We start from the raw sequence: 26694 nt of genomic DNA, 5'->3' as shown, positions 1-26694 counted from the left end.
GGATGCCACGTCAGTGTGGCCTGACAAGCGGTGTCATGCCCAGGATCCAAACTGGCGAAACCCTGGGCCACTGCAGCAGAACGCATGAACTTAACCACTTGGCCATGGGGCCAGCCCCTGAAGTTACATTTTTAAAGTAAAATTAATGCATAGAAAAGGTGATGCTCTTGTGTGTGCAGTTTGTTATAAAATTGTTGCCTTAGAACTTAAAAAAAAAATTGTGTTCTTACTACGTCATTTTTTTTGTGTAGATGTTGACCAAAGCACATCTATGGAGTAATTACGGGTAGTTTTTCTTCCATCCTTCCTGCCAGTGACTGTAGGAAACATTTAAAAAATATTTAATTATAAAGTATTGCTACCTCCATCTCATTAATTCCTATAACACTTAATCCAAAGCGAACAATTAATGTGAGTTGGGATTTTGCCTTAGAGGTTGATTTTTTTTTTTTTAATCTCCCTTAATATTGACTACAAACTCATATTTTTTCATCTTTAATTTAGATTGTGAATCGGCACGGCCCTGAGGCAGACAGGCATTTACTACGCTGCCTATTTTCGCATGTGGATTTCAGTGGCGATGGTAAAAGCAGTGGCAAAGATTTTCATCAGGTATTTGGGGGCTTACAGAGTGTATGTTCACTTAGATCTAATCGTTCAATGAATTGCATTTTGGTCATAATGTGTAGCAAACAACACATACAAATAGCATCCAGAAATAATCTTAGCTGAATGGCTGAAAGGTATTGGGACTTTTCCGTTTTTTGTCCTTCCCTTCTGCCTGGATGCAAACCATTACAGCTCCCTAGTTGAGGCTTAGAGAGCTGGGCATCAGGCCTGCCTGAAGGAAGCAGGAATGTGGGAAGTCCTGCTTGACAAGTAAGTAAGGCAGAGAAGGGACTCTCTTGTCATAGATTGAGTTTCTTTGGCTTGATTCTCAATCTGGGAACAGTTTATCATGATATTATTCCTTATGGTTACCTTGTCAATGGACTCTGTTCTGTAGAAGTTTTGGTTTAACACTTGCTGCAAATAGACTTTAAGTAGTTTAAATGGGTTTTTTCAAGAGCTAGTTTTGATCGTGTAGAAACAGTATACAAAATTGGATTGCACTTTAATGTTGTTATGAGTACCTCTAATTCTGTGTATGCAAGAATATGACTTAGTGCTAATGAAAATTCATCTTTTATTTTTTAAGACCCAGTTTCTGATTCAGGAGTGTGCGTCACTGATTACAAAGCCAAACTTTATCTCGACGCTGTCCTATGCCATTGATAATCCATTGCACTATCAGAAGGTTGGTATTGTTTTTATCTTTAGTAGTCCTAAGAAAGTGATCTTTAACTAGGCTTTCTAAAAAGATCTTAAACCTTTATCTCATAGTATCATGTTTTTGTTTTTGTTTTTTTAAAGATTTTATTTTTTTTCCTTTTTCTCCCCAAAGTCCCCCGGTACATAGTTGTGTATTCTTCGTTGTGGGTTCTTCTAGTTGTGGCATGTGGGACGCTGCCTCAGCGTGGTCTTATGAGCAGTGCCATGTCCGCACCCAGGATTCGAACTAACGAAACACTGGGCCGCCTGCAGCGGAGCGCGTGAACTTAACCACTCGGCCACGGGGCCAGCCCCTCATAGTATCATGTTTTAATTTTAAAATTTCAAGTAGTTATTTTGGGATTTTTGTAGTTTCCAGTAAAATCAAGACAGTTTGATAAATAGAATCTTACTAAAACCAGATTCTGTGAAGCTTAAGCTTGTCAGTCTTCGGTTCTAGGACATGATGTGTTGTTTCTAGCAGCACTACAGATTTATGTCACTCCTATGTAGCACCAAAATTGGATGAACAGATGCTTTTATAAACTTTTTGAAAATTGTAAGTTCTTGTTTTAAAATAAAGTTTGTTTTGTTTCAGAGTTTAAAGCCTGCACCCCACTTATTTGCCCAGCTGAGTAAAGTTCTCAAGTTAAGCAAAGTACAAGAGGTAAGTGATTCAAGAAAAGAGATCTAGGCAAAATTAGAATCAAAAACAGCTGTTTGACTCTTTGGTCAATCTAATCCTTCTTGTTTCAGGTAATTTTTGGCCTTGCCCTCTTGAATTCTTCCAGCTCAGATCTCAGAGGTTTCGGTAAGTTTCTTTTACCCCACAGATCCTATAGTGAAGTTAGATTCTTTAACATCCGTGGTTTTTTTTTTTTAATTAAGATTATGATAGTTAACAACCTTGTAAAATTACAGTTGTACATCATTATTAGTTGTGTTGTAGGTACACCACTTCACCCCTAGTGCCCTCCCCTACCCCCTCGTTCCCCTGGTAACCACCAATTAGTTCTCTTTGTAACGTCCATGGGTTTTTGAATCTTGAGACTCCATAGCTTAGATTCAGAGAGTAAGATAATCTAAGATTATCTTCTTTTGGTCTCTCTTATGTATGTATGATAAAAACACATAATGTAAGCTTTACCTTTATAATTTTTTTGAGTGTATGGTTCAGTAGTGTTAACTGTGTTCACATTGTTGTGTAACAGATGTCTGGAGCTTCATCTTGCAAAACTGAAACACTTTACTCATTGATTAACTCTCCATTTCCCCCTCCCACCTCCCCCCAGCCCCTGGCAATTGGTCTCTTAGTTTATACCTACCAGCTAAAGCTATGAAAACATTAGAGGGTGAATGGTGAGTTGGTGGATGAGAATGATTATCGTCTATATTTGGATGTTATGTGACGTTTTACCCATTCTGGTTCAAAAATAACTTGTGGTTTTTGGTTTACCTGGTTTCTAGCTGCCCAGTTTATCAAACAGAAGCTTCCAGATCTTCTGCGTTCTTACATTGACGCAGACGTCAGTGGAAATCAAGAAGGTGGCTTCCAAGATATTGCAATAGAGGTCCTACACCTCCTCCTCTCCCATCTCCTTTTTGGGCAGAAGGGAGCCTTTGGAGTTGGACAGGAACAGATAGACGCTTTTCTTAAGACGCTGCGCAGAGGTAAAGGAGTATAAAAGTTTTTTCTTTGGGTAAACACAAAACATATGACAAAAGGATTTTAGAATATAAGTGAAGACAGTGATTTACCTTTCTGTTCTTAAGTTGGTAATCTTTTAAGAAAGAGTAGTTTATAACTTAAAATATGAAAGTGATAAAAGCCTCATTATAGAAAAGGCATAAAATGAATATAACTTCACCTGTAATCTTGTAATATAAATAAAATCTCAGTTAAGATTTTCCGTGTAGTCTTTTTTTTTTTGCCCCCATAGGGAAACAGAGACTACATTATTGTGGCATGCTTTTTTAGTTAAAAAATTAATCACTGTTGATATACCCACTTTACTTCCTTGGCTATTGGCATTATTCCTAAAATAACTTCTGGTTCTATTATTGCCGTTCTTCATTCCTCTGATCCTTCTTTTAGAGATAGAAGTAGTCTTTTTTTTTTTTTTTTTTTTTAAGATTTTATTTTTCCTTTCTCTCCCCAAACCTCCCCCCTGCCGTACATAGTTGTATAGTTTTAGTTGTGGGGCCTTCTAGTTGTGGCATGTGGGACGCCGCCTGAGCATGGCATGATGAGTGGTGCCATGTCCGCGCCCAGGATCTGAACCAGTGAAACCCTAGGCCACCGAAGTGGAGTGCATCAGCTTAACCACTCGGCCACAGGGCCAGCCCCTATACTGATATTCTGTTGGTTTTTGATGCCTTCCTTGTATGAGAATTGACAGCCCTATTGTGAAAATTTAAAGTAATATTTAGGGTGTGAATTGGTTAATAGATCCTGGGATTCTAATATAAAAAGTTAAAAATATACTCATGAGCAATTTTTATGATATAAAAACATTCAAATTTCGGAATTGGTGTTGAAGTCATAACTTGGGCTAGCTGGATTGGAAAAAACTGAATAAACTTTGCTTTGAATATGAACTTGTGGAAGACTCAGGTTTGAGGGGCTTTTAAAGAGAGTAAAAGAGGATAGTTTGTTTTTAATCAATTGTAATCTTTTTTCCTCCTTCAGATTTTCCTCAGGAACGCTGTCCCGTGGTGCTTGCACCACTTTTATACCCTGAAAAACGGGACATTCTAATGGACAGGATCCTGCCTGATTCTGGAGGGGTAGCTAAAACCATGATGGAGAGCTCTTTGGCTGATTTCATGCAAGAAGTAGGCTATGGCTTTTGTGCAAGGTTAGTAGCAAGAAATTAAACTTCTGGTTACTCTTGTGCCAAACACAATGTGATTCTTTAAAGCAAGTTCCTAAGATTCCTTAGTGTGTTATCATCTTTGCCTTTGAAGAATTTTGCTTCTGAATTTAATCTTCCACATATTAGTTTTGGTGGCAGCTGTAAATATCCTAGAGGCTAAATTTCTCTCTCTTTGCCCACCCTGGTTTCTCAGATTTAGGAATCAGGGAGTTCCTGGCCTAGTTGCCAGGATAGGCATTTTAGCTTTTGGAGAAGAGAGAGCACTGACTCAAGTGTTGTTGGAACTTGTATCGTTTCCCACCTGATGTGTCTAATTATTCTCCTCCCTGCCACCACTCTCAGTTTCCTCACTTTACCTCCATCTTCTATAAACTCCCTTTTCTGCCTTTTTTATATCCTGTCTCTTGCATATTTTTCATACCCTCCAGGGGCACCAAAGGAAATTGTTTTGCCCTATGTTCGTAGCACTTGTGACTGTGATAAAGTGCATTGTTAATATTTTTCTGAGAGTAAGTTATTAAAGGCATTAGTGTACCTTTGCTTTGAATTTAAGTGTAACTTTTAATGTTTTTAAAACTCTTGTATAAGCCACCTTTCCACTCTGGTTGCAAGTGTATTTGTGGGTGTGTGTATGTGCCCCCTGTAAAACTTTTATTAAATTAAGCTGCAGGATGCAAAGTGAAAAAGTTAGGGTGCATTTTCAAGTCTTTGTACATACCAGAATAGTTGCCCTCACCTTAAATGTCAGTATTTTAAAGAGTAATTTGATTCATATTGAAGATTGAGGAGAATAACTTTATGTCTTTGTGAGAAATATCATTACTCTTGGCTCATAGTTTCTTCCATTGGTCTTTTAAACTTTTTCCATTTTCTTAGTTAAGTAGGTGGTTTTTTACATTCTTAGCTATATAAAAGTGACAAGAAATGAAACTTATTACCCTGTCTCTATTAGTGAAACTCTGGATTTCATTCAAGTGCTCATTTTATATTAGCATATCTTAACCTTGATATTGACGGTGGTAGTGTTTTTCTGAAGTTAAATTTCTGTTTCAGTATTGAAGAATGTCGCAATATAATCATGCAATTTGGTGTTCGGGAGGTCACAGCTGCCCAGGTTGCAAGGGTTTTGGGAATGATGGCACGAACTCATTCAGGATTAACAGACGGAATTCCTTTACAGGTAAGTATAGAAGTCAGCTGTTTTACAATGTGAATTAATGTCCTGCCCTCTTAATTTATTAAATTACGGTATGATTGATTGTTCTACCAACCAGAGCTGAACACATTAAGTTGTTGAGTTTAATTCAAATTTTACTTCTACAGAGTATCTCTGCTCCTGGCAGTGGTATTTGGAGTGATGGAAAAGATAAAAGTGATGGAGCACAGGCACACACATGGAATGTAGAAGTGTTGATTGATGTTCTCAAAGAACTGGTGAGTACATGTAATCATGTTTTTATATTCTTGATGTTAGTATAATGTAGCTCAAAGAAGGTAAATTTTAATGGATAAAAATACCCAGCTGAATGAGACCAACAGTGTTGTATAATTTTCAACTTCATTGGATCACAAGTAATGAAGTGTCTGAGATAATTAAGCACTCAAAATAGTACCTAATCAAATTCCAGTTTTATTCATTAGGAGTTGTTTCTCTGTAGTTCTGAGTGGGACTGCTGAGGCGATTTGTTCAGTTGTTGGTGTGTGGTTTTATTTGGAGGGACGAATTTGTTGCAAAGTAAAGATTGAGGAGAAAGGAGGCCTTTTGAATGTTCTCTGGAAGATGCAGCAAGAATCCTGCTCACCTTGTTTATGGGTGGATAAGGATAATAAAAATCATTAGTTGATATTTCCATTTCTGGAATATCCACAAAATAAATAATTGGCTCCCAGATAAACAAAGTACCTCCCCTGAAATGTTGAAATGCTTACATAAAACATAAAAGAATGAAACTTTTAGATATTAAGAGAGAGCAATGAAATTTAGTCAGTGGGAGAATAGTGGAGTGAAGATGTAATATTTTCAGTCTTGTTCATAAAGTGTCAAGGAACAAAATACAACATTAGAGTAAAGACTACATATACATACAACATACTTATTAGGTATCAGGTCATATATCTATTCTGTTGCTCATTTTTAGTTTTGCACATTTGTAACTTACAGGTAAAATTGAGTTACAGAGAATAATGCTGTTCTTTATATAACCTTACTGCTAACAACATCAATGGGATTTCTTTTTCCTTTTTTTTTTTTTGATGGAGGTTATGATAGTTTAGAACACTGAAATTTCAGTTGTACATTATTGTCCGTCACCATATAAGTGTGCCCCTTCACCCTTTGTGCCCACCCCACACCCCCCTTCCATCTGGTAACCATGAAAGAGTTCTCTTTGTCCATCTTTCACCCGTGAGTAAAATCATACAGTGTTTTGTTTGTCTCTGTCTGGCTTATTTTGCTTAACGTAATTCCCTCAATCTGCATCCATGTTTTTGCAAATGGAATGATTTTGTCCTTTTTTGTGGCTGAGTAGTATTCCGTGTTTTGTGTGTGTTTGTGTGTGTGTGTGTGTGTGTGTATATACACATACCACATCTTTATTCACTCATCGGTTGATGGTCATTGGGTTGCTTCCATGTATTGGCTATTGTGAATAATGCTGCAAGGAACATAGGGGTGCGTAAGTCTCTTTGTATTGTTGATTTCATGTTCTTTGGATAAATATCTGGTAGTGGTATAGCTGGGTCATATGGTATTTCTATTTTTAATTTTTTGAGAAATCTCTATATTCTTTTCTGTAGTGACGGCACCAGTTTGCATTCCCACCAGCAGTGTATGAGGGTTCCCTTTTCTCCACAACTTCTCCAGCATGTGTTATTTTTTGTCTTGGTGATTATAGCCATTCTAACAGGTGTAAGGTGATATCTTAGTGTGGTTTTGATTTGCATTTCCCTGATTAGTGATGTTGAACATCTTTTCATGTGCCTATTGGCCATCTGTATATCTTCTTTGGAGAAATGTCTCTTCGTATCCTATTCCCATTTTTTGATTGGGTGGTTTGGTTTTTTCTTTTTTATTGAGTTGTAAGAGTTGTTTATATATTTTGGAGATCAACCCCTTGTCTGATAAATGATTTACAAATATTTTCTCTTGGTTGGTGGATTGTCTTTTCATTTTGTTCACGATTTCCTTTGCTTTGCAGAAGCTTTTTATTTTTAGTCTGATGTAGTCCCATTTAACTTTTTCTTTTGTTTCCCTTGCCCAAGTAGACATGGTATTCGAAAAGATGTTGCTAAGACCAATGTCAAAGTGTGTACTGTGTATATTTTTTTTAGGAGTTTTATGGTTTCAGGTCTCAGATTCAAATCTTTAATCCATTTTGAGTTAATTTTTGTGTATGGTGCAAGATAATGGTCTACTTTCATTGTTTTGCTTGTGGCTGTCCAGTTTTTGCAACAGCATTTATTGCATAGACTTTCCTTTCTCCACTGTTATGTTTTAGGCTCATTTGTCAAAGATTAACTGTCCATAGATGTGTGGTTTTATTTCTGTTCTTTCAGTTCTGTTCCATTGATCCGTGTGTCTGTTTTTGTGACAGTACTATGCTGTTTTTGTATTTTTTTTCTTTTTCCTTTTTCTTCTTTTTTAGAAAGATTAGCCCTGAGCTAACATCCACCGCCAATCTTCCTCTTTTTGCTGAGGAACATTGGCCCTGAGCTAACATCTGTGACCATCTTCCTCTACTTTATATGTGGGACTCCTGCCACAGCATGGCTTGATAAGCAGTGGATAGGGCCCTGCACGGAACCCGAACCGGCTAACCCCTGGCCGCCAAAGCAGAATGTGCGAACTTAACCACTGCGCCACTGGGCTGGCCCCCATGCTGTTTTGATTACTATAGCTTTGTAGTATGTTTTGAAGTCAGATTGTGATGCCACCAGCTTTGTTCTTTTTGCTCAGTATTGCTTTACCTATATGGGGTCTTTTGTTGCCTCATATGAATTTTAGGATTCTTTGTTCTATTTCTGTGAAGAATGTCATTGGGATTCTGATTGGGATTGCGTTGAATCTGTAGATTGCTTCTGGTGGTATGGACATGTTAACTATGTTTCTTCTTCCATGGGATTTCTTTATTTTTCTCAATAAGTAGATGGATTTGTGGTCTTCAAACCTATTCTCCTGTTTTAAAAAAAAATTAGTTATTCACTTTTTTAAATTGAGTTCTCATTGGTTTATAACATTATATAAATTTCAGGTGTACATCATATTTTGATTTCTGTGTAGACTATTACCATGTTCACTACCGAAAGACTAATTAAAATTACATCCATCACTGTACACATGTGCCCCTTTATCCCTTTCATCACCCCCCTTCTCCATTTAGTAATGGAGAGGAAAAAAATAATACATGATCATGGCAGAAAACTTGGAAAGTTGAAAAGAAAGAAAAGTAAAATAAAACCACAGTTTCATCACTGACAGATAACCAGTTAGTATTTTGTATTTATCCTGTGGTTGTCTTGCAAAAGAGAAAACATGCCCTTTTCACTCAATAATTTTATCTTTGCATTTTATTGCCATGTTGAAAATACTCTTTTTTAAAAAATGGTGGACAAGGATGGTATTCATGTTGTCTGAACCTATTTTGTTTTTTATTTCAGAGAGTATGAAAGGCTATAAATTGAGTGCTTGTGCTTTGGGATGGAACAATTGAATCAGTAACCTCTCTCCTTTTCGTGTTTTTCCTCTCGTATATTAGAGTTTTCTGTACATTTTTTGTATGTAGAGAGCAAAGGACCATTTCAGATTCACATTGGATCAGAATTTTCTTTTTCCATTGCCCACCAAGAACTAGATGAGGAAACCCTCTGTCTTGTCTCTTTCTAGGGTAATGCTATTTTCTTTTTTTTTTTTTGATCCTTATATGATCATTTATTTATTTATTTATTTTTATTAATGTTATGATAGATTACAACCTTGTGAGATTTCAGTTGTACATTTTTGTTAGTCATGTTGTGGGTACACCACTTCCCCCTCCGTACCCTCCCCCCACCCCCCCTTTTCCCTGGTAAGCACCGATCAGATCTCCTTCTCAATATACTAATTTCCACCTATGAGTGGAGTCATATAGAGTTCGTCTTTCTCTGACTGACTTATTTCGCTTAACATAATGCCCTCGAGGTCCATCCACGTTGTTGTGAATGGGCCAATTTCGTCTTTTTTTTTGGCTGAGTAGTATTCCATTGTGTATATATACCACATCTTCTTTATCCAATGGGTAATGCTATTTTCAATAGCACATTTATAGTTCTGTCACACTCAGTCCTTGAAATGAATTTTAGAAAGAAGAAATCTTATTTTCTGAATGTTCTTGTTACTTTAAAGTGAATACCCCATTTAGGTTTGTTCTTTATACAAAGCAAGCATTAAAGTTTTTATGGCTTGAAAGGAGTCACTATGGAGCAAAACTAAAGTGGCCATGATGCTTTGGTTGGAGATTTAAATACAATGTGTGCACAGCCGTTTTCCTTCCAAGCGTTTAATAAACTTAATGTTTTATGCAGAGTGTTTGGTAACCTATCTTCTGTAAACTTGTTTCCCTTGCTTTGTGTTTCTTTTCAAGGAGTCTTGTACTGTTTTTTTTTTAAATACTTTCCATAGAAATTTTTTTGAATGGAATTTTCAGTAATTGTGATGTAAAGATTCTAGACCACTTTTCCTGATGCATACATTGTGATGCTTTTAGGGGAGATCTTTAGTTGATTAAGAATGATGTTTTGCAGTATGGAGATTCCTCAAAAAATTAAAAATAGAACTACCATATGATCCAGCCATCCCACTACTGGGTATTTATCCAAAGAGCTTGAAGTCAGCAATCCCAAAAGTCCTATGCACCCCAATGTTTATTGCACACTGTTTACAATAGCCAAGACGTGGAAGCAACCTAAGTGTCCAGCAACAGACGAATGGATAAAGAAGATGTGGTACATATATACAATGGAATACTACTCAGCTGCAAAACAGAACAGAATCATTCCATTTGCAATAACATGGATGGACCTTGAGAGAATTATGTTAAGTGAAATAAGCCAGTGAGAGAAGGATAATCTGTGTATGACTCCACTCATATGAGGAATTTGAAATTATGGACTAAGAACAGTTTAGTGGATACCAGGGGAAAGGTGGGGTGGGGGGTGGGTACAAAGGGTGAAGTGGTACACCTACAACATGACTGACAAACATTAATGTACAACTGAAATTTTACAAGATTGTAACCTATCAATAACTCAATAATAAAAAAAAAATGATGTTTTGGGGGCTGGCCTCGTGGCCAGGTGGTTAAGTTCATGTACTCCACTTTGGCGGCCCAGGGTTTCCCTGTTCGGATCCTGGGCATGAACATGGCACCACTTGTCAGGCCACACTGACACGGCCACTCGCATAGCACAGCTAGAAGGACCTAGAACTAGGATACAGAACTATTGTACTGGGGGGCTTTGGGGAGAAGAAAGGGAAAAAAAATAGATTGACAACAGATGTTAGCTCAGGTGCCAGTCTTTAAACAAAAAAAAAGAATGATGTTTGGGGGCCAGCCCTGTGGCCGAGTTAAGTTTGCGTGCTTCACTTCGGAGGCTGAGGTTCTGCCAGTTCGGATCCTGGGCAAGGACATGGTGCCACTCATCAGGACATGCTGAGGTGACGTCCCACATGCTGCAACTAGAAGGACCCACAACTAAAAATACACAACTATGTACCAGGGGCCTTTGGGGAGAAAAAGGAGAAATAAAATTAAAAAAAAAAAAAGGAAAAGAATGATGTTTGGGGTAATTCATTTTTGCCACTTTTTTCTTTGCTGGTAGAATCTTGGTGTAAAGACGGCACACTGAGTGAGGAGTTATTTATTTGCTATATTGAGATGGGAGTGTTCATTGAACTAAGGAGGGGAGGAGACAGTTCGCGTTTACATACTCACATGTTCAGAAATGTGTCATGAAATGAAAAAGTGGAGTACCTTGCTAGTAGAGCCAGTTTATTTTGAATATTAAGAATTTGTCTTTTTTAAGTTTCTTTGGAAATGCCAGAAATATTCAGATGATTTTGAGTTTATAATTAGAACATCTTCATTGAACTTCAAATTTAAGTTGGCTCCTTGGATAAAGTATCAGAATATGTACACTTTTGTTCATTAAATTTCAATATGCTTTTCTTTTTTAGAACCCGAGTTTGAATTTCAAGGAAGTAACTTATGAACTGGACCATCCTGGATTTCAAATTCGTGACAGTAAAGGACTTCATAATGTGGTTTATGGCATTCAGAGGGGTCTGGGTATGGAAGTATTCCCAGTAGACCTCATATATAGACCTTGGAAACATGCTGAAGGCCAGGTAAATGAATGATATTTAGCTACAGAAGGGGAATAAAATAATTACTTGGTCCTTATATAGTGTCATCTGTCTATTGATTAAAACGTTCTTTTAAAGTGGAATGTGTTTTATGTAGCTCAGAAAAGCAGCTACTGTCATAAATTTGGATGAAGATTATCATATTTTAATACCAAACTGAGTTGAAGAGTAGCAAACTGTTTTCCCAATAATTGAGTGATATTTGTCTCCAAGGCAGTCTCATCATGTACCTTACGCTTGTCAGAATTGTCTGTGCTTTTCAAAGAGCAAATAATTAAGATTGTAAAGGGAAATTGTCATTCTAATAACCTTAGGATTGAGATTAACCTAATGAAAATGTTTTAAATTTTTATAGCATTCGGTCATTTGTGGTGGTAAAGACTTTTTCCTCTTCTTTCAGCTCTCCTTCATTCAGTATTCCCTTATAAATCCAGAGATCTTCTGTTTTGCTGACTATCCCTGTCATACTGTTGCCACTGATATTCTGAAAGCACCACCAGAGGATGACAATCGAGAAATTGCCACATGGTAAGCACTCTCATCTAGCTTTTCTTGAAAGGATCACTTCTCCTTTTTTGAAATATAAATTTAATAATGAGCAACTAAATAGTTAAAAGGTTTAAATGAAACAGTATTTTTAGGGAGTCTACTTACCTTAAATTTTTGTAGAGGGGTGTTGGTGGATAAAAATCTAGTTTTAGTCTCCCTATCAGTAGATAGTTACATCTCTTCTAAGTTCTGACATTAGGTATTTTCTGAAACTATTGAATATTGAAAGGAGATTCATACTTCTTACTGTTAGATCCCTTTCTTCTCCCTGTAGATTTGCTTTCTTTCTTTTCCTTTGTAAGTAGCTCAAGATGGCCAACCTATGAAATCTAATGCTTTCAGCTAAATTATCTAGTTTCTGTGAGTTCTAATTCCAAATTGCTGAGGGAGGCTCTGGCTCTGGCCAAGTAGGTTTCTCCTGGAACTCAAGTCACTCCTCTCTGGGGATGTGAGGTAAGGAAGGTGAAAGTACTTCCATCGCTGTTGAAATACAGACACATTGCTATAGGGAATGGGGCATAGGTTGGATCTATCCCCCAAAGCATCTACTTTCTAATGTTTTCTCCATTTTTTCTGCAACCACACTCTCCTGGGATGCTTTTCTAACGTGGAACAATTTATCATCTTTGTGTTTTTGTGTGTGGGTGGTAGTTTTAGGGCAATTTGAAGCCCTTTAGGTGTTGCCACATTTTCTTTTTCTTTTTTTCTTTTTGTTTTTTGTTTTTTTTTTGAGGAAGATTAGCCCTGAGCTAACTACTGCCAGTCCTACTCTTTTTTGCTGAGGAAGCCTGGCCCTGAGCTAACATCGTGCCCATCTTCCTCTACTTTATACGTGGGACACCTACCACAGCATGGCGTGCCAAGCGGTGCCATGTCCGCACCCGGGATCCGAACCGGCGAACCCTGGGCCACTGAGAAGCGGAACGTGCTAACTTAACCGCTGCCCCACTGGGCCGGCCCCAGATTTTCTAAAACAAGGGATGGTAAGCTTTTTCTGTAAAGTGTTAGTTAGGTCCAGCCCCAGTGTCCTAGTGGTTAAGTACTGCATGCTCCACTTCAGTGGCCCAGATTTGCTTCCTGGGCACAGAATCACATCACTCATCTGTCAGTGACCATGCTGTGGTGGTGGCTCACATACAAAAAGAAGAAGATTGACAACAAATGCTCAGGGCAGATCTTCCTCAGCCAAAAATAAAAAAATAAATCATAGTTAACATCTTGCTCTGTGGCCAGATGGTCTCTGCATTTAGCAATTACTTAACACTCTTATTGTAGCATAATAAAATATGGGTGTGACTATGTTCCAGCAAAACATTATTTACAAATGCAGGCAGTGAGTGGTGTTTGGCCTGTTGGGTGTAGTTTGCTGATCCCTGTTGTGAAAGACTGATGGACGCCAGTGGTTTGTTCTCAAGTATGTCCTTTTCCTAGCTGCTAGCCAACATTGGATCTGCAGGCTTGGTTAACCTTTTGTCTTTTGGGGATTTTTTTTTTTTTGCCCTGTTAAGTCTAATGTGACAGCAGTAGTTTTGTTTTTGTTTTTTAATAAATTGTCAGCCTCTTTTTGTTTTATAAAACTTAAATATGTCGCATTTAACAATTCCTTAATTTAGCTGTACTTTGAAGTTTCCCTAATTATCTCAAAAATGTCTTTTAACAGTTTATATGATTGAGAGTCTGGACAAGGCCCACATAGTTTTTTATTCTGTAAGTCTTCCTTCTCCCTCTCTCTCTCTTTTTTTAATTTTTGCCATTGATTTGTTGGAGAAAATGGATAATTTATCCTCTAGTCTTCCCTGTGGTATGGGGTATCCATTTCCTCATGGAGTTTAATTTGATCTTTATCCACATAGTTTTTGTAGTCTAAGGGTAAAGTAAGATCTTGAGGCTTGCTTAAAGACAACTACGTTCAGCTTCTTGGGGCAAGAATAATTCATAGAGAGTGTTGTGGACTTCTAAACTTGCATAACATCAAGAGGCACCTAAATTCAGACTTTGCATCACTAAAGTAAGTGTTCAGGATGTATTTTTATGTAGAATTTTTCTTGTGTAAATTATGTCTATGTTTATGTTTTGGGTTTTTGACTATTCCTAAACTCTGAGGTTATTTGTTTCTATTTTTCGCACTGATCAAAAATCTTTGATGATATCCTTTTGGTAAGGAGGATCCATGATTTTGCAAATGGTTAGTAGAGTCCCCTCTCCTTCATCACTTATTCTGTCAATTTGGACTGCCTTTGAAATTAATCTGAAAGCTTAGTAGTGTATCTTTTTGAGATGAATACCACCAATCTAAATATTTTTCAAATATTAAAAGATGACAACAACTTGGTTTTGTTCTGATAGCCAGTATCACTTATTTGGAAAATGAATTTTGTGTGCTTATATTTTCATTCATAAAGTACCTTACTTCCATTCTTGTTAGGAAGAGCTTGGATTTGATTGAATCTCTGCTAAGACTCGCAGAGGTGGGTCAATATGAACAAGTCAAACAGCTCTTCAGCTTCCCTATCAAACACTGTCCAGATATGCTGGTATTGGCCTTACTACAAATCAACACCTCCTGGCACACGTTGCGCCATGAACTCATCTCCACTTTGATGCCAATTTTCCTTGGAAACCATCCTAACTCTGCTATTATTTTGCACTATGCATGGCATGGGCAGGTAAGACATGACCATTTCTTCATCTTGATAATTGACATTCTTTGGAGGATGCTCAACTAGAGAAATTGTCAATCTTGGAATTCTGACTCTCTGGAAAAATCACATTTCCATAAAGCTTATTTTATGTTTTAGCATCATGTGGGTATTAAAGTGTAAAACTTGAAAGGAGGCAAGACAATTTTTAAAAAATTCAGTGTTATGAAAGCTCTGTGATGCTAAGGCACCAGTATCCTTTTGAAAGCAGTAAGTAGTTTAATCATTTATCATGGGACTAGAGGGTACTCATGTCACTTTTTAACAGTAAATCAGAAAAGATCACAAATCAATTTATTTGGCATTATTTCCTGTTTTATCCAAATCCAGCATTTCAGCTTTATTTTTATTTCTACTGAAAAGCATTTCAAGCCCTTGTGCTCCCCCCCCAATTTTGTAAAATGTGTTTGAGAAGTAAATATTCTTTTATCTATTGATCTCTGCCCCCCCCCCCCCCCAATAGCCTACATTTTTAATAATAACAAATGCAGAAGGTTTAAGAAAAATCAGTTGCAGTCTGGCCCCGTGGCTGAGTGGTTAAAGTTCCATGCACTCTGCTTTGGCGGCTTGGGTTCTCGGGTTCAGATCCTGGACACAGCCCTACTCCACTGATCAGCCATGTTGTGTAGGTATCCCACATACAAAATAGAGGAAGATTGGCATGAATGTTAGCTTGGGGCAAATCTTCCTCACCAAAAAAAGAAAAAGGAGGCATTTGAGCCAGCCCTCATGGCCTAGTGGTTAAAGATTGGCACGCTTTGTGATTGGCCCGGGTTTGGTTCTCAGGTGCAGCACTACACTGCTTGTCTGTCAGTAGCCATGCTGTGGTGGTGGCTCACGTAGAAGAACTAGAAGGACTTAGAACTAAAATATACAACTTAAGTACTAGGGCTTTGGGGAGGGGGAAAAAGAGGGAGATTGGCTTGGCAACAGATGTGAGCTCAGGGCGAATCTTTCTCAGCGAAAAAAGAAAAAGTCATTTTCCCCTTTACATCAAGTGCTTTTTTTGATTACTTTTTTCTTTAATCCTTCTTAGAGTAATTTACATTATATAAAAGTGCTTAAAAAATCAAGTAAGACTAAAAATGAAAAACCTTAGCCTTAGTTTCAAGCCATTCAGTCAGCCCTCCTCCGTTTCTGGAGACTCAGATCACACGGTAGACTTATAGTTTACAGAATATTTGACAAACATTTAACCAAAAGTTTGCAGACTGTGGCCCTGTGGCCGAGTGATTAAGTTCGCGCACTCTGCTTCGGCAGCCCAGGGTTTCCCAGGTTTGGATTCTGGGCGCAGACATGGCACCACTCATCAAACCATGCTGAGGTGGCGTCCCACATGCCACAGCTAGAAGGACCCACAACTAAAAATACACAACTATGTACCGGGGAGCCTTGGGGAGAAAAAGGAAAAATAAAATCTTTTGAAAAAAAAAGAAAAAGAAAGTTTGCAACCCAGACTTTCTTATGCCTTTCTCACCATAGCTGAGGTAAAAAGGGCAGGCTGAAAGGAGCTGCATGCCCTTACTCCTGGTTGAATACTTGTTTCACTTGGACCTTCCGTCACTCTAGGATAGTTTCAGGCAAGTGATTTAGATACAGCAATAGTAATTGCCTTGCCGTTACTTCTATGAGAAATATTCACTAAATTCCAGCTATTTGTTTATGTCATTCAACTTCAAGCCTACAAATCATTCCTCAGAGCCAGGCTGTTTTCTGGTGTAAAGAAATTGAATAATTTACAAAAAATGAGCGTTCTCGTTTGTTAAAATAGTTAGATGTAGAATGTACCAACACCACTCCCAGAAATACTGATACAACATTACACTGTGCAACATGAGAGATGATTACCTTACACTATTCTGGTTTTATTTATAGACCAGTAATTTGTAGTTTAATTTTAAGGAATTATATAAACTTGATATACTCCCATGTTCACGTCATATTCTATTCTAATTTTGTGTTTGAAAATGTATAGGCAGACTTATATGACCCAAGGTTTAGGGACAGGCTTTATTTGGAAGATGTGGAAGGCTTTCCCATAAACAATGTCATTGTAATGACTGCTTGAGGCTCGACTGCACTGATAGGCCTCAATTTTACGTAAAAATAACAAGTAAATTAGGTGGGCATTTGCAGTAGTGCCTAACAAAACATTTAGCATTACTGTTTACCTCTCCTTTTCTTTTCTTAGGGTCAGTCTCCCTCAATCCGCCAACTTATCATGCATGCAATGGCAGAATGGTACATGCGAGGGGAGCAGTATGACCAGGCCAAATTGTCTCGAATACTTGATGTGGCCCAAGACTTGAAGGTGAGCTTGGAGGGACAGATTAACTAGCGTTTTTATGTAATATACATGCCTTTGGAATAATTCACATGTAACTAGCTCTTAGCTATAGAGTTGAGATTTAGAATTTTGCCTTGTAAGTAGAAGGGGATAGGAGGGAGAGTAGTTTTAGATGTAAAAATGTTTCATTTACGTTTGATTGAATTTTGTTTGGCTGTGATATTGGCTAGGCTATTTTAAAGCAAGTGATAATTGACCTCTTCTGCGATAATCTGTGAGATAGAGCTTTTGGAAAAACTAGTTGAGTTTCAACCTGTTTGCAAATGTCATTAACATTAACAGGATGTTTTGACAAGTAGTCTGACTCCTGATGTCTTTGATCACAAGATGGCATAGTACTGGTGTTGTAGTTGTGCTAAGGTTAGAATAAGCCTGAGTTTAGATTTTAAAAAATAGATAAGAATAATTTTTCATGTTTTGTGTCTTGCTCTGCTTTAGGTTTAGTTATTTGAAGAAGCTCAGGGTAAGGTTTAATTTGAAGGTAAAGACAAGTGTTCACCTTTGAAATATGATCTTATTTTAAGTAAGGACTCATGTTACCATTGAATTGTCCTAAGCTGTTTAAAAACTTATGACCAACAAAATATTAGCAGTGCCTTTTATTTAGACTTAATTTTAAAAATAAAAACAAGAAACAGAAAAGAAGGGGGCCGGCCCCATGGCCAAGTGGTTAAGTTCACGTACTCAGCTTCGGAGGCCAAGGGTTTTGCCAGTTCCGATCCTGGGTGCGGACATGGTGCGGCTCATAAGGCCAGGTCGAGGCAGTGTCCCACATAGCACAACTAGAAGGACCTCCAACTACTATACACAACTATGTACTGGGAGGCTTTGGGGAGAAGGGGAAAAAAAAAGGGTTGGTACCAGATGTTAGCTCAGGTGCCAATCAAAAAAAAGAACAGAAAAGAGGATGGAGAGAGAGAAAGTTACTTAATTGCTTGACTTGCAGTTTGTAATGTTCTTTTTCTATAGGCCTTGTCAATGCTGCTAAATGGTACTCCATTTGCCTTTGTTATTGACCTTGCTGCACTTGCTTCACGTCGCGAATACCTCAAACTTGATAAGTGGCTCACAGATAAAATTCGAGAACATGGAGTAAGCAGGATTTTCCATTTATTATTGCTTTTAAATTTTGATGGCTAAAATAGCTAAAGAAATAACTTTTTTAAATGGTAGTAAAAATGTTATATTCTGTATTTTAGTCGTAGTGCTTAGTCTTTACTCTAAAAGCAATTAAGATCAATTTCATATATACTGAGAGATTTTCTGTTTTTCAGGAGCCTTTTATCCAGGCATGTATGACTTTTTTAAAGAGACGGTGCCCTTCTATTTTGGGTGGACTTGCCCCAGAGAAAGATCAGCCCAAAAGTGCTCAACTTCCTCCAGAAACTCTGGCAACAATGTTGGCCTGTTTACAAGCTTGTGCAGGGTAAGAAGAGCATGCTTGGAAATGTCTATTCGATACTGGAAATAGGTTATATGGATAATTGTTGATTTGGGGAAGAGTGGTTCAATGCTTAAAAGCCACTGCAGCTTAGATAATCCAGTGGTTTTAAAGTCCAAAGTATTGTACTACTTAAAATACGTATTAGATCCATTTAAGTTTTTGTATATGGTGTGAGATAGGGTTCCAAGTTTATTGTTTTGCGCGTGGATATTCAGTTGTCCTGACACCATTTGTTGAAAAGACTGGTCTTTCCCTTTTGAATTGTCTTCTAAAAAATCAGTTTCTTGTAATGTATGGCTTTATTTTGGGGCTCTTAGTTCTGTTCCATTGTTCTGTAAATTATCCTTATGCTAGTACCATACTGTCTTGATTACAGGCATACCTCAGAGACAGTGTAGGTTTGATTCGAGACCACCACAATAAAGCAAGTCACACAAATTTTTTTGGTTTTCCAGTGCATGTAAAAGTTGTGTTTACATTATACTATGTTCTATTAAGTGTGCAATACCATTATATCTAATAAAACAATGTACGTACCTTAATTCAAAAAATATTTTTTTGCTCAGAAATGTTAATGATCATCTGAGCCTTCAGTGGGTAATCTTTTTGTTGGTGGAGGGTTTTGTAAAAAAACGCAATATCTGGGAATTGTAGTAAAGTGAAGTGCAATAGTATGCCTGTACTATAGCTTTTTAGTCATACAAAAAAGTTTTGAAATTGGGAAGTTTGAGTCTTCCAACTTTGTTGTTTTTCAAGATTGTTTTGTCTACTCTGGGTGCCTTGAATTTCCATATGAGTTTTTAGGATCAACTTGTCAGTTTTTGCAAAGAAGCCCACTGGGATTTTGCTAAGGTTTGTGTTGAATCTTTAGATCATTTGGGGGAATATGGCATCTTTTGTTTGTTTGTTTGTTTGTTTTGAGGAAGATCAGCTCTGAGCTAACATCTGCTGCCAATCCTCCTCTTTTTGCTGAGGAAGACTGGCCATGAGCTAACATCCGTGCCCATCTTCCTCTACTTTATACATGGGACGCCTGCTACAGCATGGCTGTTGCCAAACGGTACCGTGTCCGTACCTGGGGTCCGAACCAGCAAACCCTGGGCCGCTGAGAAGTGGAACATGTGGACTTAACTGCTGCACCACCGGGCTGGCCCCCGGAATGTGCCATCTTAACAGTATTAAATCTTCAATTTGTGAATCTGGGATGTTTTTCCCTTTTCTTTTTAGGTCTTTCATCCTTTTCAGTGATGTTTTGTTATTTTCAGTGTTTAAGTCCTGCACTTCTTTTGTTACATTTTTTAAGTATTTTCTACAAGTCGTGTTGTGTGCAAATAGTTTTATTTCTTCCTTTCCCATCTGAGTGCCTTTTTCTTGCCTAATTTCTCTGGTGTGAACCTCTAGTCAAATGTTGAATAGAAGTGGTGAGAGGAGACATCTTGTCTTGTTCTGATATTATAAGGAAAGTATCTAGTGTTTCACCATTACGTATGATGTTAGCTGTGGGTTTTTCTTAGATGCCCTTCAGGCTGAAGAGGTTTCCCTACCTTCTAGTTCAAGTTAATTGGATGTTTTCTCATGAACACATTTTGTTATATGCTTCTCTCTGCATCTATTCAGATGATCATGTAGTTTTTGTTTTTTTTATTGTTTTGACAAGGTATATAATGTTAATTGAATTTTGGATGATAAAAAACCTTGCATTCCTGGGATAAATCTCACTTGGTCTTTGTCTGCACTTCTTTTTATATGCTGCTGAATTCAGTTTACTAGTACTTGGTGAGCATTTTTGTGTCTAGATTCCTAAGGGATATTGTTCTGTAGTTTCCTTGTGTGGTCTTTGGCTTTGATATCAGGGTAATATTGGCCTCATACAATGAGTTGTTAACTGTTCTCCCATCTTCTGATTTTTGTGAGAAAGAATGATGTTAATTCTTTAAATCTTCCATAGAATTCAGTAGTGAAGACATGTGGTCCTGGGCCTTTTCTTTTGGGTAGTTTTTGATTACTCTTTCAATATCTCTACTTGTTATATAGGTCTATCAGATTTTTTTATTTCTTCTTGATTCATTTTCGGTAGCTTGTGTCTTTCTAGCAGCTTGTCCATTTCATCTAGCTTATCTAATTTGTTGGTGCACAATTGTTCTATGCTTATACCCTTATAATCTTTCTAATTTCTCATTGGTAGTAATGTCCTCTGTTTCAATTCCTGGTTTTAATAATTTGAGTCTCCTCTCTCTGTCTCTGCCTCTCTTTCTCTTTCTCTCTCTTTCTCTCTCTCTCTCTGTCTCTTTCTGTCTGTCTGTCTCTCTTTTTGGTCAGTGTAGTTAAATGTCGACCTTTTCAAAGAACTAACTTTTGGTTTTGTTTTTGTTTTTCTCTTTTGTTTTTCTATTCTCCATTTATTTCATCTCTAAACTTTATTGTTTTTCCTTTTTTCTTATTTTGGGTTTAGTTTGAATTCTTTAAAATTTATTAAGATGGAAGGTTAGTTTTTTTGAGATTTTCTTGTTTAATTGAGGTGTTCGTGGCTTTGAATTTTCACTTATGAAATGCTTTAAGTTTATTATTACTTATTTTCGTTTTCATTACAAAGTTATTTTGTAATTTCCTTTGGTTATAAGAGTATGAGGTTTAATTTCCACCAATTTGTGAATTTTCTAGTTTTCCTTTTGTTACTGTAGAGGAGGAGGGCATTGCTTCTACACTCTAGATCCTTCTGGCTCGTCTAAGAATTAAATTGACATGAGACAAAATAAGAGGAGAAAATAAAACAAAGTCTAATAGCATGTCTATATGGGAGAAACCCAGGAAAACTTAGTAACACCTCAGAATGGCCAAAGCTGCCACGTTAAATACCATCTTCAGGTAAAGACAAAGAAGGATGTTGGGGGTAGTGGTTTGGAGCTTCAAAGGGGAGGAAGGCAATTTACATGGAGATGGAAATGCAGATGTTTGATAAACAAGAATTTATTGGACCATTTATAGACAGTGTGACCCTAGAGACAGAACTTTGATAAAAATTGGCTTGCTTGTGCCTTTCTATCACACCTATTTTACATTACACTATAGTTATCTATGGCGTTAGCTCCTTCCTGGAATAGCCCTTCTATCTTAAATCCTTTTAGACAGGTTGAAGGTCAAAGTTTCTTTCAGAATCTTTTGCCCTTTAAAATAATCAAGTCAAAGAGACACTTTTGGGGGTGGGAGACACAATTCTGATCCCCCACATTACTAATTTTTAGTCTCATTCTGTTGTAGTCAGAAAATATACTTTATATGACTTTAGTTTTTAAATTCATTGAGACTTCTCTTATGGCCTAACATATGGTTTATCCCAGAGAGTTTGTCACGTGTACTTGAAGGATGTGTAGTCTGCTCTTGGGTAGAGCATTCTGTATGTATCTGTTAGGTCTAGTTGGTTTCTAGTGTTATTGAAGTCTTCTGTTCCTTGTTTATCTTCTGTGTAGTTCTATCCATTGTTTTTAAAATTGAGATGTAGTTGACATAATAACATTGTGTAAGTTTAAGATGTACAACGTTAATACATTTTAATATTGCGATATGATTGTTGTAGTATTAGCTAAGACCTCTATCTCATCACATAAGTATCATTTCTTTTTTTGTGGTGAGAATAATTAAGATCTAGTCTCCTAGCAACTTTGAAGTTTATAATACAGTATTATTGACTCTATCCATTATTGAAAGTAGGGTATAGAAACCTCCAGTTATTTTTGAATTGTCTATTTCTCCCTTCAGTTTTCCCTTCATGTGTTTTGGAGCTCTGTTTTTAAGTGTATGTATATTTATAATTATGTCTTCCTCTTGGATTGGTGTTTTTGTTATAAAATGTCTTTAGTTTTTTTCTTAAAGGCTATTACGTCTGAAATTAGTAGAGTTATTGTATTTCTCTTTTGGGTAATATTTACATAGAACATCTCTTTCCATTTTTTACTTTCAAGTTTTGTCTCTTTTAATCTGAAATGTGTCTCTCTTAGCCAGCATGTAGTTGGATTTCTTTTACACTTTGAACATCTCTGCCTTAATAGAGCACTTAATCCATTTACATTTAATATAATTACTAAGGTAGGATTTATTTTTGCTATTAGTTTTTCTGTATTATTCTGTCTGTTTTATTCCTTCCTCCATTACTGCCTCCTTCACTGTTAAATAGATATATTCTAGTGTATCATCTTAATTCCCTTGTTGTTTCTTTGACTGTATGTTTTTGAATTGTCTTTTTTCCTTAGTCATTACTCCAGGGTATTAAAGTTCACATTTTAACTTAAAAACAATCTAGTTCAATTAATACCAACTAAATTTCAATAGGATACAAAAATTTCCTCCTCTTGAGCTCTAGTCCCTTCCTCCTTCATTGTGTTGTTGTTGTCAAATTACACGTTTATACCTGTGTGCCCATCAGAAGATTGATAGTTATTGTTTCATGTATTAATTGTTCTTTTTTTAAAAAAAAATTTATTTTTTTTCCTTTTTCTCACCAAAGCCCCTGGGTACATAGTTTTATATTCTTAGTTGTGGGTCCTTCTAGTTGTTGCATGCCACCTCAGCATGGCCTGATGAGTGGTGCCATGTCCACCCTCAGGATTCCAAGTGGCGAAACCTTGGGCTGCTGCAGTGGAGCTGCAAACTTAACCACTCAGCCAGGGGCCAGCCCCTAATTGTTCTTTAAATCAAGTAGGAGATAAAAAGATTATAAGCAAAAATACATTCATAACTTATATTTACCTGTGTCCCGTTGCTGATACTCTATTTTTTTTATATGGATTCAGGTTACTATGTAGTAGCCTTTCATTTCAGCCTGAAGGATTCCCTTCATTATTTTTTTTTTGATTATTTTTTTCTAGGAAGATTAGTCATGAGCTAACATCTGATGCCAATCTTACTCTTTTTGCTGAGGCAGACTGGCCCTGAGCTAACATCCATGCCCATCTTCCTCTACTTTATATGTATATGTGGGATGCCTACCACAGTATGGATTGCCAAGCGGTGCCATGTCTGCACCTATAATCTGAACTGGCAAACCCGGGCCGCCAAAGCGGAAGGTGTGCACTTAACCGCTGTGCCACTGGGCCGGCCCCCCTTTATTATTCTTGTCAGGGCAGGCCTCTTAGCAACGAAGTCCCTTAGTATCTGGGAATGTCTTAATTTCTCCGTTGTGTTTGGAATGGTTTTGTTAAATACAGGATTCCTGATTTACATTCCTTTGCCTTCAGTGCTTTGAATGTGCCATCTCACTGCTTCCGGCTTCCATAGTTTCTGATGAGACCTCCACTGTTAACTTTTTTGAGGCCTCCTTGTATGTGAGAAGTTGCCTCTTTTGCTGCTGCTAAGATAGTCTCATTGTGTTTTTTTCTTTCAAGAGCTTAATTATGTTGTTTCTAGGTATGGATTTCTTTGAGTTATATTGGAATTTGTTGAGCTTCTTGGATGTGCAGATTAATGGTTTTCATCAGATTTGGAGTTTTCAGCTGTTCTGTCAACAAGTAGTCTTTCTACCCTTTTCTAGCTCATCTCTCCTTCTGGGACTCCCATTGTGTGTTTGTTGGTACATTTGGTGGTGGTGTTCCACATGTTTTTGAGTTGGTGTTTATTTTTTTCTACTTTTTCTTTCAGTTTTGCAGTCTGGATAATCTTAATTGAACTATCTTCAAGTTCATGGATTCTTTGTTCCACCTGCTTGAATATGCAGTTGGCAACTTGTAGTGAAGTTTTCATTTTAGTTATACTTTTAAACTTTTAAAAAAAAATTGCTATTGACATGCTCTGTTTTGGTAGACATCTTTCTCAAAGTTTGCTGTAGTTCTTTTGACGTGTTTTCCTTTAGTTCTTTGAACATAATTAAAATAGCTGATTTAAAGTCTTTGTCTAGTAAGTCCAACACCTATTCCTCCTGAGGGACAGTTTCTGTTGAGAGCATTTTATTCCTATGGGCCATGCTTCCCTGTGCTTTTTACATGTTTTGTAATTTGTGGTTGAAAATCGGAAAGTTTAAATATTGTGGCAATTCCTGAAATCAGATTCTTCCCCCTCACCAGAGTTTTTTGTTGTGTTTGCTCTTTTTTGTGTTTAGAGACTTTTCTGAACTAATTTTGTAATGTCTGTATTCTTTGTCATGTTTGGCCTCTGAAATCTCTGTTTGGGTAGCTTTGTGGTCAACTGAGATTGGAGATTTTCTTAAACCCCTGAATCAGTGAACTGTCCTTCACCCTGTGCTGCTTTGTGCATGTTGAGGCACATCTTCACACTAAGCCAGTCACTTGATGACTCTCCTTTACCTTTGACTTCCTTCTTAGGCAGAGCCTCAGCTTGAGGTGAGGGCTTGGGCCTTCTCACACCTTTCATGGAAATGGCACAGCTGTAGGTAATGCACAGCCTTATCCCTGGGGAAATGTGGGAGTTTTTCAAAGCTCCACCATGGGAATCTCGTTCTCCAGGTTTTTCTTTTAAGCTTTTTGGTTAGCCTATTTCCTGAAACTGTTACTTTCCACCTCAGGTAGCCAGAAAGTTAAAACAATTACCTGTAAATGTTTTCTACAGATACCTGCTTGGGAAAGGCTGTTTGTGCTGGACTACCTTGTAGGTCAAATAAAGACAACTTTGCCATTGTGGTCTCATAGGGAATCCTCAGATAGGTGAAATAATGACAATTATGTGAGAATGAACACCCGGTTCTGAGCCCTCTCCAGTGGCTCTCAGGCTGCTGCTTTTCACTATAATTGTGGGCTGTTAGTTTTCAAGGCTGCTGTGCAGCTGGAGAGGGGGCATGGGAGTAGGGCAAATTAAGATGCCAGAAAGCTAGCTGTTGTTACCAAGATCTAGTTATCTTTCTGGAATAAAAATTTCCTGGATTGTTGTAAGGCTTTGGTTAATTTCCAGAGTTCTGAATAACTTGATTCTGACAATTTCTGTCAGTTTTCTACTTGCTTTTATGGAGGAGAGAGTATTTGAAGGTCTTTACTCCACCATTTTTGCTTATGTCCTATGTATTTTTTTTTAAAGTTCGAAGCCCAATAAAATGAACACCTGTGATTCTGCTGTGCAGCATGACCAATTATTTTGAAGCTACCTTTTTTATTTTTATTATTTTTTATTTTTTTCTGGTTTTCTCCCCAAGTACCCCCAGTACATCGTTGTATATTTTAGATGTATATTTTAGATGTGGGTCCCTCTAGTTGTGGCATGTGGGATGTCTCCTCAGCATGGCCGGATGAGTGGTGCCATGTCCGTGCCCAGGATTCGAATGGGTGAAACCCTGGGCTGCTGAAGCAAAGTGTGAGAACTTAACCACTAGGCCGTGGGGCCCCAGAAGCTACGTTTTCTTCCTCTCCGATCCTGTTTTCTTACTTCTCCTCCACAGATCTTGATTTTTATTTTGCTGGTCCATGCTTTTAAAACAGTTTACTCACGTATATCACTAAACCAGTGGTTCTCAACCCGGGGTGATTTTGCTCCCTTGAAGTCATTTGACATTGTGTTTATTTTTATTCATTTCTTCCATATTTTTATTCATTTTCTTTTTTCTTTTTAATTTTATTGAGGTCATATTGGTTTCTAATATTGTGTGATCGCAGGTGTACATTATTATATATCAGTTTCTGTGTAGACTGTATCGTGCTCACCGCCAATAGTCTAGTTTTCATCCATCATGATACATATGTGCTCCTTTACACCCCCCATCCCGCGTCCCCTCTGGTAACCGCTAATCTGTTGTCTTTATCCATCTGTTTATTTATCTTCCACATATGAGTGAAGTCATATGATGTTTCTTTTCCTCTTTGACATTGTTTTAATTGTCATAATTGGAGAGGAGGGTGCTACTGGTACCTAGTGTAAAGGCCAGGGATGCCAAACATCTTAGAATGCACAGGAGAGCCTCCCACAACAAAGAATTCTTCAGTCCAGAGTAGTACGAGTGCAGCAGTTGAGAAACTCTACTCTGTAAGTTCTTAATGTTATAAAATGTTGTTTTAAGGTTTTGCCTCTCACATTTATACATTTTAGTCCATGAGAAATTAAATATTCATTTGGAAATTTAAGTGTATGTTAAAATT

At 37.4% G+C, this 26694-nt stretch overlaps 1 protein-coding gene across 6 annotated transcripts in view; it reads left to right on the top strand.

Moving 5' to 3' along the window:
* CNOT1 (CCR4-NOT transcription complex subunit 1) overlaps nucleotides 1–26694 on the top strand; it is a 112995-nt gene that overhangs the window by 47789 nt on the left and 38512 nt on the right. For all 6 annotated transcript variants that reach the window (XM_046682669.1, XM_046682664.1, XM_046682670.1 and 3 more), the window contains exons 3-16: nucleotides 505–612; nucleotides 1199–1297; nucleotides 1910–1978; nucleotides 2068–2122; nucleotides 2779–2982; nucleotides 4001–4169; nucleotides 5241–5367; nucleotides 5511–5621; nucleotides 11398–11568; nucleotides 11987–12114; nucleotides 14561–14801; nucleotides 17026–17145; nucleotides 18151–18273; nucleotides 18456–18607. In XM_046682669.1, coding sequence (XP_046538625.1) covers nucleotides 505–612; nucleotides 1199–1297; nucleotides 1910–1978; nucleotides 2068–2122; nucleotides 2779–2982; nucleotides 4001–4169; nucleotides 5241–5367; nucleotides 5511–5621; nucleotides 11398–11568; nucleotides 11987–12114; nucleotides 14561–14801; nucleotides 17026–17145; nucleotides 18151–18273; nucleotides 18456–18607 — 1877 coding nt within the window. The remainder of the gene's footprint in view (nucleotides 1–504; nucleotides 613–1198; nucleotides 1298–1909; nucleotides 1979–2067; nucleotides 2123–2778; nucleotides 2983–4000; nucleotides 4170–5240; nucleotides 5368–5510; nucleotides 5622–11397; nucleotides 11569–11986; nucleotides 12115–14560; nucleotides 14802–17025; nucleotides 17146–18150; nucleotides 18274–18455; nucleotides 18608–26694) is intronic.

This window comes from Equus quagga, chromosome 13 (assembly GCF_021613505.1).
Source record: "Equus quagga isolate Etosha38 chromosome 13, UCLA_HA_Equagga_1.0, whole genome shotgun sequence".
Lineage (NCBI taxonomy): Eukaryota > Metazoa > Chordata > Mammalia > Perissodactyla > Equidae > Equus > Equus quagga.
Note: the sequence above shows the minus strand (reverse complement) of the source record. Positions and strands in the feature narration are given on the sequence as shown.